General features: G+C 33.3%; 1 protein-coding gene across 4 annotated transcripts in view; it reads left to right on the top strand.

Moving 5' to 3' along the window:
- The window catches only part of Enpp1 (ectonucleotide pyrophosphatase/phosphodiesterase 1), a 65,388-nt gene that overhangs the window by 33,299 nt on the left and 11,944 nt on the right, over positions 1-20,145 (top strand). For 3 of the 4 annotated variants that reach the window (XM_078019111.1, XM_078019112.1, XM_078019113.1), the window contains 14 exons: positions 769-829; positions 2,981-3,078; positions 5,137-5,216; positions 5,345-5,464; positions 6,896-7,005; positions 8,181-8,246; positions 8,770-8,842; positions 11,540-11,648; positions 12,905-13,036; positions 15,148-15,179; positions 16,013-16,140; positions 17,167-17,236; positions 18,004-18,091; positions 19,158-19,327. In XM_078019111.1, the coding sequence (XP_077875237.1) occupies positions 769-829; positions 2,981-3,078; positions 5,137-5,216; positions 5,345-5,464; positions 6,896-7,005; positions 8,181-8,246; positions 8,770-8,842; positions 11,540-11,648; positions 12,905-13,036; positions 15,148-15,179; positions 16,013-16,140; positions 17,167-17,236; positions 18,004-18,091; positions 19,158-19,327 (1,337 nt within the window). Of the gene's footprint in view, positions 1-768; positions 830-2,980; positions 3,079-5,136; positions 5,217-5,344; positions 5,465-6,895; positions 7,006-8,180; positions 8,247-8,769; positions 8,843-11,539; positions 11,649-12,904; positions 13,037-15,147; positions 15,180-16,012; positions 16,141-17,166; positions 17,237-18,003; positions 18,092-19,157; positions 19,328-20,145 lie in introns of those variants that run through there. The other variant, XM_078019114.1, reaches the window with a different exon arrangement.

The raw sequence follows: 20,145 nt of genomic DNA, 5'->3' as shown, positions 1-20,145 counted from the left end.
TTATTTTGTGAGCTGATGTTATTATAATGCCTCATTCAGGAGTTACAGGGTTCCTTGAAATTCCTTGACAGAACCTGACTCTATGTGAGAGAGAATGAAGAGACTGTAATACCAAAGAGTTTGTACAGTAGATGGAAGAATGGTTATAAATCATAGTTGAAAATGTTAAAATTTGAAAATGAGAAAACTACTCAAGTTTTCCCAAACATAGTCTAATCATCCCTCTGTGTCCATGTGAGACTTGTTCCTGAACCTCTGCAGGTATCAGAATCCAAGGGTGTTCAAGTTCCTCATGTAAAATAGTATGGAGCACAGTACTTGCATGTATCCTGTGCAAATCCTCCGGAATACTTTAATGATCCCATATTATTTAAAACATCTACACAATGTAAATGCCATACATATAGTTGTTACACTGTATTGTTCAGGGAATAATGAAAAGAAAAACACTGCATGTGTTCAATATAAATGTATTTCTAAGTATTTTTGACCTGCAGTTGGTTGAATCCATGGATGCAGAATAACACATAGATACAGATGGCTGTCTTGAAATTATACATTCATTGTTTTCTTCCTGGCAACTCATTAACTCATTTGGAAAACAGAATAACTCTCTTTATTCATTGTATTTCTCTGGTGTCATGCCACATGTTGTCATATTTTAACATATTTTGTTTTTAGAATTTATCTTACTGTGTCTCATAAGCATCACAGTTATTGTCACCATTAAGTATGCTCACCTCATTTTATTTCTTGAAAATATTTCAGGTGAGAAAAGTTGGGTAGAAGAAACATGTGAGAGCATTGATGAGCCACAGTGTCCAGAAGGGTAAGATTAAATTCTCAGATACTTTTTTTTTTCTTTCTTTCTTAGAAGGACCATGTTTTTCTCTTTTCATATTAAGAAGATAAAAAATAATAATCAATTATTGACTCCTTTAACATTATTTTTAACAAGAGCTTCTGTTTGGCACTAGTGGTATAGAAATGATTATGGTTTGACCCCTACTCTGGAATTTAGTGGAAAAAGAGAGGCCAGGAGTAGTTAGTATTTATTGCTCATGATTGTCAAATGGAAGGACTAGGGTCTTCCTTCTTAGGAGGGAAGGATCTTTCAGAACTGAACTTGTAACAAATTGTAGCTTTTTAACTGTGTATGTGTGTATTTTGGTTCACTTATATTTTGGGGGATAAGTAACATGACTGTGAGTGGAATTACATAGTTTTAAAAAATTTGTATTTATTCCTTTGGGCTTTAAAATATTTTGCACAGTATCTTACAAAATGTTGGTGTGCATTATAAAGAGTAGACATTTTATAAAGGTATTGAGGAAGAACTGTCAGTAAATTAATTATTAAAGATTTAAAATTTGGAAAAAAAGTAAAAGTAAAGATATTAGAGATTTATATTTTTCCTCTTGATCTACTATTTAATACCTGTTTAAAATACTTTTTCCCATACTTTTCAGAATTCTTGACTTGTATTTAGCTTATTTTGTTCGTGTATATAATTAATTTTTACTATGTAGGGTGCCTTTTCCCCCTTTTGAATGGAGAGTAACTTTTTTGGTGTAAAACCATAGTAACAATGGTAAAAGACTAAACCTAAACTAAACAATCTCATCAAGAGAAACTTTTTTTTTAAAGGGGACTTCTCATGTACCTAAGCTGTCTTTTAATGGGTGTACCAGTAAGTTTTGACTCTTCTAAGCATTGATCATTTTTATTGAATCATTTAGTGGAGAATATAACTTTTCCTTTCTTTATTAACATGATCATAATTTAGAGCACATTTTATTCTTCTGGAAATTATTATACCAGTATGTTTACCTGGGACCACTAAGCTGCTTTTGTGTTTTCTGTTTGTTGAGTAAAAATAGTTTTGTACAAATAAGGACCATTGTCTATATCTGCAACTAACTGCAGTCTCCCAAGGGTGCTTAGTATTACAAATATGAGTTAATAGAAATGATATGAGAAAGTTCTCCTTTTTACAGTGTTGCTTTTATATTTGAGTATGAGAGTAGGAGGGGAGGAGCTAGGGTTGATAAAGGTAAGACAAAGTAAATTTGCTCTCAAATTTTAAATTACTGAGTGAACCTTTTGTGGAAGACCTTTTCACAGTTATCCAGTGGTCTTCAACTCCCCTATCATTTACCAAAAGTCACTAGAAGCAAAGAAGCAAAGTTTCTCAACCATGTCTATTTTCAGATAGTCATGCAGCTATCATTCACAGCTGTTCTCTTGCTGTGTACATTGTCATATGTATGTTTGTGTGGGTTTTTTTTTTCTCTTTCTTTGGATTTCTATACCATGCACATTGACTATGTTTTTATGTGTGTGCGTGTGTGTGTGTGTGTGTGTGTAACTTCATTGATCATTCCTAGCTTTGAATCTTTGAATCATTTCTTTATTGCTTAAATATTTGAATGTAATAAAGATCTCGCAAACTTCTGTATTAGCTATTTATATTTTTAAATAGATGAAGTTTAAAAACTAAATACATTTATGCTGTATGAGGTACAATCTTTTAGATTCAACAAGAGAACATTGGAAAGTAGTCATTCAGAAAAAAATAATGAAAACAAAAACATAATTTAGGTAATGTTGTTTATTAACATTTATTCTCCTGAATATCATAGAAATGCTGTTATATTTTAATAGTCTTTGGTCTAGCTTTGGGAATGGCAGGAACCATGAATAGTGTTCCTTGTATGGTAGATTAAGTAGTATGAGTGCTTAATAAGTACTATGTGATGACGGATACACAGGAGGCAATGGTAAAGCATGAGTGTGAATATAAGTACATGGAAAATGTCCTTTATGAGTGTGCTTGCTAACTTGTTAGTTTATTTATGATTATATACCAACTGCAGTGAAAAATCTTCACTGGACCTGTACTGGGGAGGGGGAAAATCTTCATTGGATGTGTCTTTTTTTCTGCTCTTTTAACACTGTTTTTCCTTTCTCATAAACCCAGGTTTGATTTACCTCCTACCCTCTTATTTTCTTTGGATGGATTCAGGGCAGAATATTTACACACTTGGGGTGGACTACTTCCTGTTATTAGCAAACTAAGTAAGTAGTTTCAGGTTTGATGACTGGGTTGTCACGATTTTGGTGAGATAGACTAGAGAAGCAGTCTTTTTTGGAAAAGTACTGGCAGACCTAACTATTCTACCAGACTTCTCTATTGCAGAGAGCCTGAACCTGGTGATAAGGCTCCAGCCTTTAATAGTGTGATCACTCTAAAGCTACCTTTTAAATACTTCTAAAATGATTCAGTTATGTTAGGATTGTAACCCATTTTTATACACATTTACTCTTTTATTATTATTATTATTTTGAGACAGGGTCTCACTAAGTTGCTGAGGCTGGCTTTTTCCTCCTGCCTCAGTCTGCCCAGCTGCTGGGATTACCAGCATGCACCACCATGCCTGGTCACATTTGCATTTTCTTAGAATTTTGCATTCTTTTTGTGGAAACATTCCTTCTTATTTTATGACTATTCCATTTTTAAAATAGAATTTTAAAACTACAGTTTTTTAACAGTAGAAAGTAGTTTTTATTATAATTATCATTATTTTTGTTATGACTCTAAAACATTCCTTTCTTTTTTATTTGTTCTTTGTAGTTATACATGACAGTAGAGTATATTTTGACATATTTATACAAAATGATTCTACTAATATAGACTTGAAGTACTGCTACGTATCCTGTATTATCGTTTGAATTGAATCCTTTCAATTTTTTAAAAAAAATCTCAGTTGAGCCCTTAGTTGAATGATTATTCTGCAGGTCACTGATGAAATGGTAGAATGGTCTTTTCCTGATATTGATGCCCCAATTTTAAACTCACGTTAGTAACCAGCAATATGGATACCAAAAATCAGTTGTATTAGCATTATAGAAAAAGGAAGATAATCACATATGAATATTAAAACTGTAGAAGTTACTGGCTATTGGTGCTCAGTAATTATGTAGCTGTCATGTAAATACAGCAATTTTAATGTTCTGCTGGCATTCTAATATGTTTTTTCCCATAATTGAGTATACAAGGTTGTTTTAAACATTATAATTGCTCTCAGTAAAGGCCAAATTATGTCTTACTACATGCCAAAATGAGTTTTGTAGATTTTTAGAATTTCAGTTTTTAATTTCCACCTGGAGGAAAAGAATTTTTTTTTTTTTTTTATCTTGAGTAAAAAACATTTGGTATAAAAAGTTTTTAGCTTTATCTGGACAAGATTGTGTTCTTACCAGTAGGCCCATGGATTTTGAAGCTTTTTGTCTCTATCACACCAGCAAGACATCCTGATTTCAAAATTAAGGAGCTATAGCTACTCATATATGCAGTTTTTAAGAAATCAATACACAATGAGCCCAAGCCCTAGTACTGGCCAATTGGAGTATGCAGCCTGCAGTTCCGAACTGTTAGCAAGGCAGTGAGTGATGCAGACAACTGGCAATCTGAGGAACATTATCAGGCAGTGCAGTATTGAAACACTGGAATCATTAGGTAGAAGTTCCTTCCTTAATAACAGAGGCAGCAGAAGAAGAGTGGGACACCAGGGGAAAATGAGTAGGCCATCCATCAGAGCAGTCTGACTTCCTTGCTTTCTCTGACTTGAAGCCAAATGACACCTTTTGTTTTTAAGCAGTCCAGTTCATCCAGGGGTGGTTGGTTCTGAATCTGTAGCACCGTACCCTGACACCCCAACTACTATTTCACCCTTATTCTAATTTGTAGATTTTGTTGCCAGTGCAGCTTTTTTTGTTCATTCCCTATTATAATTTAGGTGTTTAACTACTAAGTCCGAGCAAATATCTTGCAAGCATCATGTTATTCCAACTTGTCTGTCTTGAACTTTATGTTACTGTTAAGTATGGCATAACTACTTAATTGACTTAATTATTTTGTTTACCATGTTTCTGATTAAGAGGAAAAAACACATGTTTAACATTGAATTTATATCCCAAGTGTTACTTTATAATTCATCCTGAATTTTAATCTGGTTATAAATCCATTCTAATTATTTTACTTGATTTAAAGATACTGCTGTAGTATCAAAGCTAAATGAGATAAGTAGATTGTCAGATGTATTTAATAATGATGTTTATTTTTTCCCCTCCTAGAAAACTGTGGAACATATACCAAAAACTTGAGACCAGTGTATCCAACAAAAACTTTTCCCAATCACTACAGCATTGTCACAGTAAGCTCTACATTTCAACTTTTTTTTCAACTCTGCATTCCCTTATTTAAAGGGAATAAGTTATATTTTGCATAAAAAAGTAACTTGTTTTGCAATGCATGACAGAATCCATGTTTTATCTTTTGTAGGGACTTTATCCAGAATCCCATGGCGTAATTGACAATAAAATGTATGACCCCAAAATGAATGCTTCCTTTTCACTTAAAAGTAAAGAGAAGTTTAATCCTGAGTGGTACAAAGGAGAGCCAGTGAGTTCTTTGTTTTAGTTGCTAAAATAGTTCATTATTCTCGTTTATTTCAATTAGAGTAAAACAACCACATTCCTTGGAGTTTTTAATACCCTATTTCATTTACTGTGTCTGTGGTCATCTTTTCATAAATGGAGATGAATGCTGGTAATCTTAAATGCAACTTGTATGATTGCACAAATTGAGAGTCTTTTATTTAAAGATTGATTTGGATTGTGGTGAGCCATTTTTCCTTTCTCTTTTCTTTCATATAGTAGTATCATCTAGCAGTGATGTTTTTTAAAATTAATTATTATTTTAGTTGTACATTCATATGGGGCACACAATGTGCTCATTTAATACATGTATAGAATATGTAGTGATCAAATCAGAGTAGTTAATATTTTCATCTTTTAAACATTTAAAAAAACAGTTTTTAATTAACACACAGAAATACTAAAATATGGAAACATTAATTACTCTGACTTGATCAGTACATATTGTAAACATGTATTGAAATACTACACTATACCTCATAAACATATGCAATTATTACAGGGATATATATATATATATATATATATATATATATATATATATATATATAGTACAGGGGATCCAACCCAGTGCTTCATGCATGCTAGGCAAGTGCTTCTACCACTGAGCCACAACCCCAAAACCCAGGGTAATATTTTTGATCTGTACAAAGCTATTTTTTTTTTTGAGACACGCAAGCTCTGGCTTTATTTACATGTATAAATAACTTAGTAGGTTCTTTCTGATTGTAATTTAGAAATGTTCTCCTTTTTACTTTTAAAAATTGTCATAATAATGAAAAAATGGTCTCTGGATAATCTTGATGTTCATCTTAGAAGGAGAAAGAACACAGTATTTAATTTTGTAGGTCATGAATTCAAATGTTAGCTCTGATGTTTAAAGCTATGTGACTTTGGGTAAGTCATTCTTCCTGTGCCTTGATGTTCTCTATCTATACTGTAGGTAACAGGATTAACTACCTCAAGGTTACTGTGAAAATCATGCAAATTAATAATGTAGGAGGCTTATAGGAATCCTATTCATGTATATTATTGGCAGTAATAAGTACTTAATAAATATTGGTTACATAAGGAAAAATATCAACAAGTTAAAGACAGGTATATTGATGAATTTTTCTTCTTTCCAGAGAAACCTACTAATTAGGGATATAGCTCTAAATGTTAAAGGAATTGCCAGCTGCCTTATGTCCATCTTTTAAATCTCTATTTAAATTTCCATTTCCTGCTGTTTAAAAGTCATATTATGTGATTACTGTAATCTAATTGCTGGAGCTTACTGACCTTTAAAACAAGATAGCTCTTGAGAAGGATACCGTAGTGTTGCAGGAACACACTCGCCTTCCTGAAAGATGAATGTTCACACGATTTCCTAACTTTCCTCCATTTTCTTCCCCAGATTTGGATCACAGCTAAGTATCAAGGCCTCAAGTCTGGCACATTATTTTGGCCAGGATCAGATGTGACAATTAAAGGAATTTATCCAGATATCTACAAAGTTTATAATGGGTATGTGTAAACGAATTTTTTCTAGGACCTTGCAAGACAGAACATCTTATTTTTTCCCTCCTCCCCCTTCTCCCTCTCTCTAATGGAATCCTAAGCCCTAGCATTTGAGTGGTGTGTACAGACCTGAAGAATGGAGACACTAAACATTTTAACCCCAGGAAGCAAAAGAACTTGGAAATAGAAAAGGCAGATGCATTAAAGAATACATTGGTAGGAATGACTCCCTGATGTTCAAAAATATTATTTAAAAGAAAATATTCATGATATCTCTGAATTTCCCTTTCTAAATTACTTCAATAAATATGCTTTCCAGTGTAAGAATCTGGTTAGGATAACTTCCTCATAATATCCAAAATCCACAATATATTCAGAAAAGGCAAAAAAAAAATTAAGGGAAGATTCTTGGCTGATTTTTATTGAAAAGTCAATACAGGATATTTGGAGCTGAGATGGAGGATAGGGCAAACAGAAAAGATCATAAATCCCAAACAAAAAAATGGCATAGCAGTTTCTTTCGTAATATTGCTATGTATTCTTCAGGGCTCACCTGGGCACAGTGTAGTGTCTTTCCTTGTCCTTGTTATTTGCCAATGTTTCCATCCCATAAATGAAATGGAGATGGCGAGTAAGATTGGATGTGCCATGTACTGTACTAGCAAGGGGAATTCATGGTCTCTGGCTTCTCAAGCTCTATTCTTGGGATTGGGCAAGCACCCTGATGGAGCTCTGTCAACAAAGCCCTGTATCCAGAGGAAGGCATAATTAACTCTGCTAAAGAGATGTTGCCTGGAGAATTGTTATTTGCTTATCAGATGCCTTAATCCAAATTGTACTAAGTGTCATCTGTGGCTGAGCTCTGCCTGAGGTGTCCTTTGTTGACTGTATTAATGCATTGATATCTGTGCAGTAAACAATGCCTGCTTCCAGATACATGAATAATACCCTCCAGTAGAGGAGGAGAAGCAAATTTTTAAACCAAATTACCACTTTTATTTATATAAAAGCTCAATTTTAGTCCTTCATTGGAAAAAAAATTGAAGTTTTTGATCAAAAGCTTTCTGTAACTTCAAACACAATAAATGCTTTGCCTTGATTTAGTATTCCTTAATGCTATTTTATTTTAAATCCACACATTTCTCACAGATTTGTTTTGTTGTGTTCTTCCTTAATTTTAGTTCCATTCCATTTGAAGAAAGAATTTTAGCTGTTCTTCAGTGGCTACAGCTTCCTAGAGATGAAAGGTATGTAGAAAGTTAATTTCTATTAAAAATACTCCTTTGGCCAGTTGTGGTGGCAACATCTGTAATCCCAGCTACTCAGGAGGCTTAGAGGATTTGAGAGTTCAAAGTCAGCCTTAACAAAAGCAAGGCACTAAGCAACTCAGTGAGACCCTATCTCTAAATAAATATAAAATAGGGCTGAGGATGTGGCTTAGTGGTTGAGTATCCCTGAGTTCAACCCTTGGAACTTTAAATAAATAAATAAATACTCCTTTGTATAATAGAAGTTACATACTTATTAAAAATAGACTACAGTAAAATCGGGCTATTGGCTTTAATGTTTTAGATCCAAATTAACTCTTTAATGAACTATTATAGTCACATTTTGAAGAATTCCAAACCTGTAAATTATTTGTTAGTAAGTTTAGAAATGTTACCTCAGTGTTGTAGAATTTTTAATCACTATCAATTGTTGAAATATTCTTTCCATTCTGTTTTTTCAATGTGTTCGTAAAATATTACATTTTGATACTGTTTGATTTAGACCACACTTTTACACTCTGTATTTAGAAGAACCAGATTCTTCAGGTCATTCATATGGACCAGTCAGCAGTGAAGTAAGTACATTTTTATCAGTGATTACACCATTAAACCTAGTCTCATTTAACCAAACTTTTGAAGCAGAATTCTAGATCATTCCCTAAGACCCTATGATTTCTGGAAAAAGTAAGTAGTATCATGCATAATTTTACTAAACCAAAGAGTATGCTTTCAACAAAATAAGACTTGGGAAAATTGTTCTGCTTGTATTTTCTTCAGTGCAGAATTGAACTGATGAATTAAATTCTGTATTTTTTATTTACTTCATATCCTTCTCTCTTGGCCTAAAAGCTAAGTGCTTTATAAGAATTTTATAAGCAGGCAAAATTCCAAATTTTTATGAAAATATAGGGCAACAGGTTAAAAAGGAGAAGCTTCCTCTGAACTCTTCTTCTTAGGAGATCTGTCCCTAGCTGCTGAGACCATCAGGCTTAAAACAGAGCTTGAATACTGAAGGATGGAAAAGGTTTATCAAATGTATAAAGATATTCACATAATCATCTTTTATTTAATGGTTGCCAGGAAACTAAAGAGACCAGCGCATGGACTAATGCTCGTAGTGTGACTCTTTGACATGACCTCCTTTCAGGAACTTAGCCAGCTCCTGTCTATGTTTGTCATCTATAGAGTGCTTTAAAACACTTCTTGCTTTCAGAGTTCATGTGGCCACACCATTTTTTATATCTTGGAGCACAGAAAGTGTTAGCATAGAAAAATGATTTGAGTTTCTTTGCATCTCTAAATCGACTTTCCTTATGATTTATCTGTGACCTAAGATATAAAGACAAAGGAAAAGTAAGAATCTGGGGGAATTATTGGTTACAAAAAAAGGGAAAAGAGGTATTGCCAGGATCCCTTATTTCAAAATTCCAGTTTACTTACCTTTGCCTCCTGTGATTCCATGGGATAAGAAATTATAAACACACTTTTCTTTAATAGCTTTGGTTTCCCCAACAAATTTATATCAGTTCCTTTACCCAGGTCGCACAGGTTGGATAGTTAGCAAACCTTAAGGACTTTCATGATAGGGTCTCAATGAAAGCCTGTCCTGACATGTTCATTATGATTCTGTTTTTGAGGGCACTACTGGGTCTCAATGCTTACTTCTGTAACAGTAGAGGAAGAAAGAGAGAAAAGACAATGTCCATTTTTCTCACTTGACTCTAGAACATCTGTCTAAACTACTTTCCCTTAGTTTTACTGACCCTGCATTTGTCCTAAATTTGCCCCTCTTAATGAGTAGGTACTACTGCTTAGATTGCTTTTCATCTCATACAAAAGAGAATGAAATGGAGGGGAAGATGATCTCATGCAGGTCTGTTTCCATCCTTTGTATTCGTTCCATCAAATTCCATCCTGGTAGCCCCACTGAAGTTTATAATCCCACTGTGCCCTCCTTTGAGTCTGTTCTATAGTTCAGCAGAATTGCTTTTTCCTACAGGTGGGGTAAGGAAGATGAGTGCCCAGCTATGTGGCCACGTCATATTTGGCCTAAGGGAAATATTGCTTGTAACTCTTTCTACAATTTGAAAAACTAACCAGGGGGTTAGTGTGCTTTTTTTAACTCCTTTACTGTGGTCCACTGGCACTTAAGACCCATATCTAGATCTTTGATTTTAAAATACTTTGACTCATTTTGTGATTGTTTGTTTGCCAGTTAGGTAAGTTTTAGAGTTGGTGCTGCTCTGATTACTAATAATTTTGCACAGTACAAGCTTTCCTGATGTATCTTCCTTCAAGGTTGAGCCTGTTGCCCTTCAAATCTTATTTATTAATTTGTTGATTCTGTTAAACTCTATTTATTACTGGCATCTCAATATCTACTTTATCTTAATACTTAAAAATTCCAGTTTATGTTGTTTGGAATACACATATTTGCCTACATATAGACTTTCCATAAGAAAGTACATTATATTTATATGTATAAAATATAGGCAAGAGCTTTACCCCACTGAAGTACAACTCTAGCCCCTGGATGTCTTTGAAAGGCTTAGAAGAACATGTCTTAATATAAGCGAAATATACTGACTATAAATGAAGATTAAACTGATTCGATATATTACAAAACTCTACAAGAACTTTCCTCACATGCTTTTTACAAAGAGAGAGAAAAAGAACAATGCTAGAAAGTGATATGCCGAGAATCTTTGCCATTCTGTGTCCTTAATATATTCATATGTAATATGTATGCAGTTTGTATGGAGATAAGTAACTTTTTAACTTGTAAGAAGCATATCATGAATAATTTTAACACTTTTGAAAATTAGAAAATCTTTTACTTAAACAGTGACCATTTAAATGATCAGAAAGTACATGAAGAAACTGTAAAAAAATGAAGTAGTAATTAAGAATACAGTGGTTTCTTGCCAAACACTAGATTTGAGCTAGTGTTAGTTTGACACTTGGGTCTCTTCTAAGTAGTAGCTCTTGAATCTCTAGGAGGTAAAATTAATCAGAACAGCTAACGTCATTCCCAAACTTGTGATTGAGCAAATGCAGAATTTGGACCTTCCCAGTGTTAACGATTAGCAGGTATTTACTGTTCTCCATTTCTTTGATCTTGACCTGTGCTAGTCTAACATGAACTAGTTTATCATAATTACACCCATTATTCTTTTTCTTTTCTTGGTGTTTTTTTTTTTAATAGGGATAAATTTCTGTAGAAATAATCATTAGTAGGGAATGCTTATATGAGATTTGCTTCCCATCCTTAGGTCATCAAAGCCTTGCAGAGAGTCGACAACATGGTTGGCATGCTGATGGATGGTCTGAAAGGACTGAATTTGCATAGATGCCTGAACCTCATCCTTATTTCAGATCATGGTAATCTGAATTTGTATCATTTACTCCTCAGGTTAAATGGTATAAAAATCAAAGTGAATTTGATTAACTTTTATTTCATATTTCTTATGAATGTTATAGATCAAAATGTACTTTCTTATGGAAAGTCTTTAAGAAAAGATTACACTAATAATGATAGACACAGAATTCACAGAAATTTAAAAGCCTATAGGCTCCCATCAGCCAAAATACACTTGGCTTCTGATTTTGGAAAATCCTACACCAGGCTATTTGAAGAGTTGGAAAAAACTTTTTATTAAATTTTGTTAACTTTACAATTTTAGATTTAACTGGAGCACATTATCACGTACATATTTAATTTTCTTTAGCATGAAATCTGACTTTAGAGGCAGTATATATTTTGATGACATAATTTCATAATAATGTGATGTTTTTGACATATTTGTGTATAGCTCTAGGACTAAATAATTTATGGTATAATGGCTCCTGTAATGGTTCATGCTTACAATCCCAGCTACTGGGGAGGTTGAGGCAGAATGATCATAAGTTCTAGGCCAGCCTGGGCAACTTTGGGGGATCATGTCTTAAATTAAAAAATATATATATGTAGAGGTATAAAGCTCAGTGCCATTAGGTTCAATCCCTAATACTACAAAAAAAGAAAATGGTGAGTATGCAAGAAAGGAAAAAGTGTATTCTTGGGGCTGGGGATGTGGCTTAAGCAGTAGCATGCTCGCCTGGCATGCACGGGGCGCTGAATTGGATCCTCAGCACCACATAAAAATAAAATAAAGATGTTGTGTCCACCGAAAACAAAAAATAAATATTAAAAAATTCTTTCTCTTTTTTAAAAAAAGTGTGCTCTTTTTTGTTTTTGTTGTTTACTTCAGAAATAATTGTAGACAGCTATATTTATAAATATAAGAAGTTCCATGCTAAAGAAACTTCAGTCCCACAGTGAGATTAAAATACTAGATGATTTTGGGCAAATAACTGTCTAAAACTGTGATAAGACAGTGTTTTTTACTCTCGTAATGATTTGGAAATACAGAGATAAGAAGAAACATTAAACTAGTTTGGTGAAGGAAGGGGAAAATATTTTGAAAAAAGTGAACTGAAGGATTTAGCTGAATTTCTGTATTCTTGTCCTATCAGATGTTGAACTGATAGGAGTGTCAAACTCAAATGTAATTCAATTCTGGAAGTAAAAGAAAGTTTTCTTTTATATTAAATTCATTATTAAAGTTAGAATATGTTTGGTGATTTCTTTCTCCTAGGCATGGAACAAGGCAGTTGTAAGAAGTATATATATCTGAATAAATATTTGGGGGATGTTAAAAATATTAAAGTTGTTTATGGACCTGCTGCTCGATTGAGACCCTCTGATGTCCCAGATAAATACTATTCATGTAAGTATGGTTAAGAATATATTACTCTAAGTCATTATTTCTGCAAACTGAAGGGAATCAGTTAGTTTAATAATTAAATTTGCAGTACAGGTCTTTTCTACTTACAGAAATTTTATGAGACTAGATTTGAGGACACAAGTTCAATGTGTACCTACTTAATATTCATAGGCTAAGCATATTATTTGAATTTCTAAATACATTTCATATTGTGGTGTGTATTTTACTTGTACTAGGCTCAAGATTGTGATTAGAAAAAAGTTTAAAGGAAAAATTCAACTGCATTTGTTAGAATTTAGGTACTTAATGACACTTCATTAAAATAACTTACATCATTTTGGTATAATAAGCTATTATGAGGAGGAATGCTGAGGGAGATGGTTAATTCTATAAGCAGTTGGTTCCAGTCCTTAGAAATTACATAAATCATTCCAAAAAGCAATGCATCTTTAAAACAGGGAAGGAAAAGAAATTTTATATTCTCACATGACCACATGTGAAATACAAAATACCAAGAAATTAAGTTATTTATTCTTTTGTAAATCAAGCCAATTTTGTAACTATTTTTGCCTCTTGAATATCATCCTTGATAACTTTGGATATGTATGGCAAATTTTATCCTTTTGATCTAATTAACTTTGAAATGGGAACAGAAATGAGCTTTTCAGAGTTATTAGAATTAGGTTAGGTTTGGGCCCTATAAATAGATAGAATTCTGTGGATACTGTTGAATATTAATGAGGAAAAATAAATTTCACTACAGGAAAATGATTATGCAGATAAATTAACTCAGTGACACAGCACAGGTTCTTGTGCACAATGAAAAGTTTTAATTAATTTTTTTTTAATTTAGAAAAGTAAAGTACAATCAGCTTTTCATACCTGAGAATTCCATATCTGTGGATTTGACTAACTATGAATTGAAAAATTTGGAAAAAAATTATGGTTTTTTTTCCGAGCATGTACAGATTGTTTTGAAATTATTTTCTAAACAATATAGTACAACTACTAGTTAGATAGCATTTAGTTATTTTAGATACGATAAATAATCAAGAGATGATTTTAAAGCTGTAAGGGGTTGTGTGTAGGTTATGTGAGAATATTACTCCATTTTGCTAAAGAGACTTAAGCATCTCACTGAAGATTTAGGTAGCCATGGGGAACTCCTGAAACAAATCCCCTCACATACTAAAGGAGAACTGCACGATTGTTATAAAAACCATACAGGCAATAGCAGTCCCCAGACATTGTTTTGGGAATTAGCTTTAGCCATACCTTATCTCAGGTAGATCCCCAAATTTCCCAAATTAAAACAAAAGCAATGTATCAATTCATTTCTATACATACAAAAATGTAAATTTTTTTCTGAATAATTTTCTCAAACTTTACATGCAAAGAAGAAATGAAAGAATATTTATTAAACTAAATGGTTATTGATGTGTAGCACCAAATATACCTAATAAACCTAATGGGCTTATTGTGTAAATTTGTTTTTAAAACTTGTCCTCTCTTCTAAGTTTTCCTATGCCCCTCTTACTTGGAAATTCTATAATTATCATTGAATATTGAAAAATACAAAGTAAAGAATAACAATTTCACACCATAAATCCCCCTAGTTAGCAACTCAATTTCCATCTCTAGAGACAACTACTGTAAAGTCTGGAATGTGTCTTCCTAAGTATTTGCTATATGTATATAAAACACATATTTTAATTTTTACACAGTAAAATCATACTAGATCTACATTGGTTGTAAATAAATAGATAGATATTTAGATGAATAGGTAGATGAACAGGCTGATGAATAAATAAAAGGATGAATGGATTGGAATATAGATGAACAACATGGACGGATAGATGTTCTATAACTTACCTTAGCAATATGACATAATATCATGGGTGCCATAATAGAGCAGTATCTAAGGATCTGTCTTAAATTCCTTTCAATGACTTCCTTTCAATGACTAATATACTGTGACTTAAATAAACTGTTTGAAATCTGCTTTGGTATTTAAATATAGGGTTTGAACCTGACATTCTACATTTTTGTATTATTTTTTATTTGCAATTGTAGCATATCATCAACTGTTAATTCTTATGTTTGTTCCTTTTCAGTTAATTATGAAGGCATTGCCAGAAATCTTTCTGTGAGTACAATTATTCCATTTTATAGTTATTATTAATTTGTGTACTGTATATTTAGAGAAAATTTTTAGTATTTGTAATTGGGATTATGGGATTTGAATTTTGGGGTATATGAGCCAGCATGTAGAAGCTTATATTTAAGGATATGTCTCAATAATCTTATGTTTGAAAGTTTTCAAAAATTGTTTATTGGGATTGTAAACTTTTTATGAAGGTACCAGAAATAATTGAAGGGGAAAAAAAACCCAGAAAGCAAAACCTATTGCTGTACCAACATAAAAGCTGTTAGCATTATGGATTATTTCCTTTTAGGTTTTTTTTTTGTTGTTGTTATTGTTGTAGGGTTTGTTTCTGTGGTGCTAGGATTGAACCCAGGGCCTTGTTCCACTGAGATATACCCACAGTCCCCATCTTCTTTTTCAATGCTTATTTTTTAAAATAAGTTTTTGTCCTGGTGCTAACTTATTTATGCTACGTTTCCCACTTGCTCCATTTTATATCTTAAAGAAAATTCTTATAATTAGTTATCAGATATTTGATATTAGGCTCACCAGTTGTAACTCCACTATAATCTAGTGACACAGTCCAAGAGCCCTGAGGCTTTTATGCATTAATAATTATGATAACCTATAAAAGTTTTAACTAGCTTACAATAGTCACACTGTAAATTATACAAATAGTAAGAGCTATTATTTTTCTTTCTGTGACTTTTTAGGCAGATGGGTAAAATGTGTGGGAAAAAAATTCACATGAAGTTAGGAAGGAATTTCAATAGAAATTTGCACTATGGATAATATGGAAATAATAGATTTTCCTTTGCTTTTTGCAAATTTAGTGCCGGGAACCAAACCAGCACTTCAAACCTTACCTGAAACAATTCTTACCCAAGCGTTTGCACTTTGCCAAAAATGACAGGATTGAGCCCTTGACATTCTATTTGGATCCTCAGTGGCAACTTGCATTGTAAGTTCTGATCTCTTAGTAATTCAAGGTAACCATTGGGCACTTTCTATGTGAATACAGTATGATTCTCTTCAACTCAGGATTTCTCAACCTTGGCCTATAAACATTTTGAGTTGGGTAATGTTTTATTGTGGGGAGCTGTCCTGTGCATTGTGGAATATTAGACAGGATCCCTGACTTCTACCTGCCAGATGAAAGTAGCACCGTTTCTCCAATTCTGACAACTAAAAATGTCTCCAGACATTGCCACAAATCCCTGGGGGACAGGAACTTTTGCTCAGGCCTCCCACATCCATACTGATAATTATAATTATCTATATTCACATTATCACTTGCTATTTACCTCTCTTTTACAGATTGCAGTTATATCTGACAATACTTCAAAGTCCAACAAGAAGTTGATATAAGCACTTTATTATTTGGGTGGTTAATATTGTTAATATCTCAAAACTTACTCACAATTTTGATGACTGCAAGAAACCAGTTGTGATACATACCCCTGTCAAATAAAAACTTAAGCAGTGGACCAGAATCCACTCAACCCAATGACACCATCTGTACTCTTACTAAAGAACTGTGTTTTTATTATTTAGAATATGAAAGAGGGGATGATCCAAACCCTTATAGGAAGATTAATATTTAGTGTCTCTAAATGATGTATTCTAAACATTTCTTTATGTCATTGCATTTTTACAAATGACCTAACATAAGAAGTTTTAATCAAGAGAAGGTAATTAAATTATCTGAAATCACAACACAGCTGGCATAGTAGGATTCAAATCACTTCTGTCTTGATGTTAGTGGCTGTTCACCTCTGTCTTTTTTTTTTGTCTATTTCATGGACAAATCAACTCTAAGTAATACAGTATAAATGAGAGTAACCAAACATTTCATGGCCAAGTGGTTTTATTTACTTTATGTTAGTTCAACAAAATAGTTTCTTTTTCTTATGAAAATAATGTCATGACTTTCAGTTATGTTCCATGAATAGGCTTTACACTATTAATTCATATCTGTCAAAATTAGGAATCCCTCAGAAAGGAAATATTGTGGAAATGGATTTCATGGCTCTGACAATGTATTTTCAAATATGCAAGTGAGTAAATCTTTTATACTTAAAAAATAACAGTCAATCTGAAGAAAAACTGACAACAGAAAGTTTGAACCTTAAAAACACACTGGGATTATATGTCTTGAATGAGAATTAATGCAGTATTTTCATAGAGCTATTTTTCTTCAGATATTCAAAAATTTTGTTAATATTTTATATTCTTGTCTCATGGACATATGACTTATATATCTCCTACTAAATTTCTAATAATTATCTCACATGTGTTTGTGTTTCATGAAATATATTGCCCCACAGTAAAAGAAAGCCAGTGATTTACTAGATGAAAAAGTATCACACTTAGGTTCTGAAAGATGATAGTATCTTATGTTTACCTAGTACTTCTATATTTCAAAATACACTTATTGTATTTACCTAATTTAATGCCTGCAGCACTGTGTGAGGTAGACAGGGTGAAGTTTATATCCTATTTCATAGGATATAAATGTCATAGGGTGCCAGGTGCTTCTGACATATGTTATAGAAATATTCAGCAAAATAGATTTCATCATCCATTCTATGTTGATTATCAAGTCAAGGATTATGGTAAAACTAAGAGAAATAGTCTTGGTATTCTTAGATTACATGTGCAACAAGGACTAAAATATTATCCCACCAAGTCCAATGGGCATGGTATTTTCCCCATGTCTTAACATAACCAGTTTATACACGTACCATGTGAATAATATGAATTTCTGACCAACTATATACATAACTGAACTGTACTGATAAGCTGACTTTTCTGGCTAATCCAGGCACTCTTTGTTGGCTATGGACCTGGATTCAAGCATGGCATTGAGGTTGACACTTTTGAAAATATCGAAGTCTATAACTTAATGTGTGGTAAGTGTGAACAGGCAGCTTCTTTCCTTCTGGAAACAGAGCTGGAGTAGGATTATCAAAAGTAGGTCACATGGCGAGCCCCTGTGAGGGGAAGAGGATGAGGCCAGGCAGACAGGTCCGTTCTGTTTCTTCTTCCTGACCCAGAAATGCTGATCAAATGTGCAGAGCATACATCTTACTACTTATCTTATTTTTTCCACCAGGCTGCACTTTGGGTTGCATGTTGCTAGGTCCTGGATTTCAGTACATGATTTTGTGTCAGTGTAGTGGTGGAAGCCAGGGAGGAGAGCGTTGGGAAGTGGAACCTGTGGTAACAGTAATGGTTGAGTGGATGGCAATGTGGAGGGTGTAGCCATAAAGAACAATTCATTAAGTATATCCTTTGTTCAGTCTGTGGCTTCTGAATTAGTGCTTTTATGGTGGAATGTTGGATTTTAAATATTATTTCAAGTTAAATATTATTGCATTTATGAAACCTTAAACTGTCTTGAGGATAATTCTTTCAGTTGGGTGCCTGTAAAATTTAATGAGATAATATATCCTAAACACTTAAGGCAGGTCCTGGCATGTAGTAAGTGCTTTATACGTGTTCACTATTTTTATTATTAAAATCATGAGTCTTAGACTCGGGAATAGCTGGATTTTGAATCCTTGATCTACTAAATTAATAGCCTTTGGGACTTGGGCAAAACACTTTGATTATTTATCTACCAAATGTGGATAGTAATTTTATTTGTTTATTTTGAAGATCAAGTAGAAAAATATATTAGCACAGCTATTGGCATATAATATGCATTCAACAGAGGATGACTATAGTTATTACATAGCTTAAAATTCAGAGAATTTTATAGCAAAATAGAGCATAGGTAACAGTATTTCTATTAAAAATAGCACTAGTCATAAATAGTTCAAAACTCAAGAGAATTTTATAGTTTTAGTTACAGAGTAAAGGATTCATTTATACATATCTAACATACATATATGATTTTTTATAAATCATAGTAGAAGTCCACTCTTTGGTTTTGAAACTTCTAAGTAATTCTTTGCCATTCTTGGCATCTTGCAGATTTACTGAATTTGACCCCAGCTCCTAATAATGGAACTCATGGAAGTCTTAACCATCTTCTGAAGAATCCTGTTTATACTCCAAAGCATCCTAAAGAAGTGCACCCCCTGGTACAGTGTCCCTTCACCAGAACCCCCAGAGATAACCTTGGCTGCTCCTGCGACTCCTCGGTAGGTAATTGCTGGAAAGCCCAGCCCACTAGGGAAGGGCTCCTGGCACCCTCTGCACAGCATGTGTTATAGAAATAGTCAGCAATGAAATTAAACTTATGAGTGAGAGATAAACCTTTATTTATTTTTAAAACTAGGGACACATAAAGACCCATTTATGATTTAATTTTCCTCCTCCTAATTTGCATTTTCAGCTCTGTTTTTATCCATCCCATAGTGCTGTGATGAGTTGAGGACAAGTAGGGAGAGTTCTAGGGGAGCCCTTGAGCATCCTGAATCCTGGAATCTGGGCTGTTGTCCTTGCTATGATGTTTTAAGCACAAAGTAAACCCATTCCAATGTTCCTTCTCTAAAAACAGCCCAACCTATTACAAATGTAGGGGGAAAGTAACATTTTGGGTACAAAATGGGTAGATGATACTGCTTCGCTTTTACTCCTATCTTCATGGAAGCTGTAACTGCCTTAATAATTACTGTCAATCAACTATCTTGGTCATTGTTTTAAGAAGGTAAAAATACATGGTCATTATCAGCCACATTGATAACATTCATAAAGGTGGCAATTGGAGGAGAAGTTTCTTTTGTGCTGTCCATTTTGTTCGATTTGATTTAGGTTTGAAGAAAGACAGTTGAGGAAGAGACCATAATTCTAAAGCAGATTTTATATTATTATTTTCAATCACTAGTGTTGTGCTGACACTTTTGTCTTGCTGCCTCTGTTATTCCTCTTCCTTTGTCCCCCCATTAGAGAAAACTTTTCATGCAGAGGACTATGTTCATTTTATCTTTGTGTTGTGTTATTTAAGCTACAGAAGTTG

This window comes from Ictidomys tridecemlineatus, chromosome 8 (assembly GCF_052094955.1).
Source record: "Ictidomys tridecemlineatus isolate mIctTri1 chromosome 8, mIctTri1.hap1, whole genome shotgun sequence".
In the NCBI taxonomy this organism is placed as follows: Eukaryota; Metazoa; Chordata; class Mammalia; order Rodentia; family Sciuridae; genus Ictidomys; species Ictidomys tridecemlineatus.
Note: the sequence above shows the minus strand (reverse complement) of the source record. Positions and strands in the feature narration are given on the sequence as shown.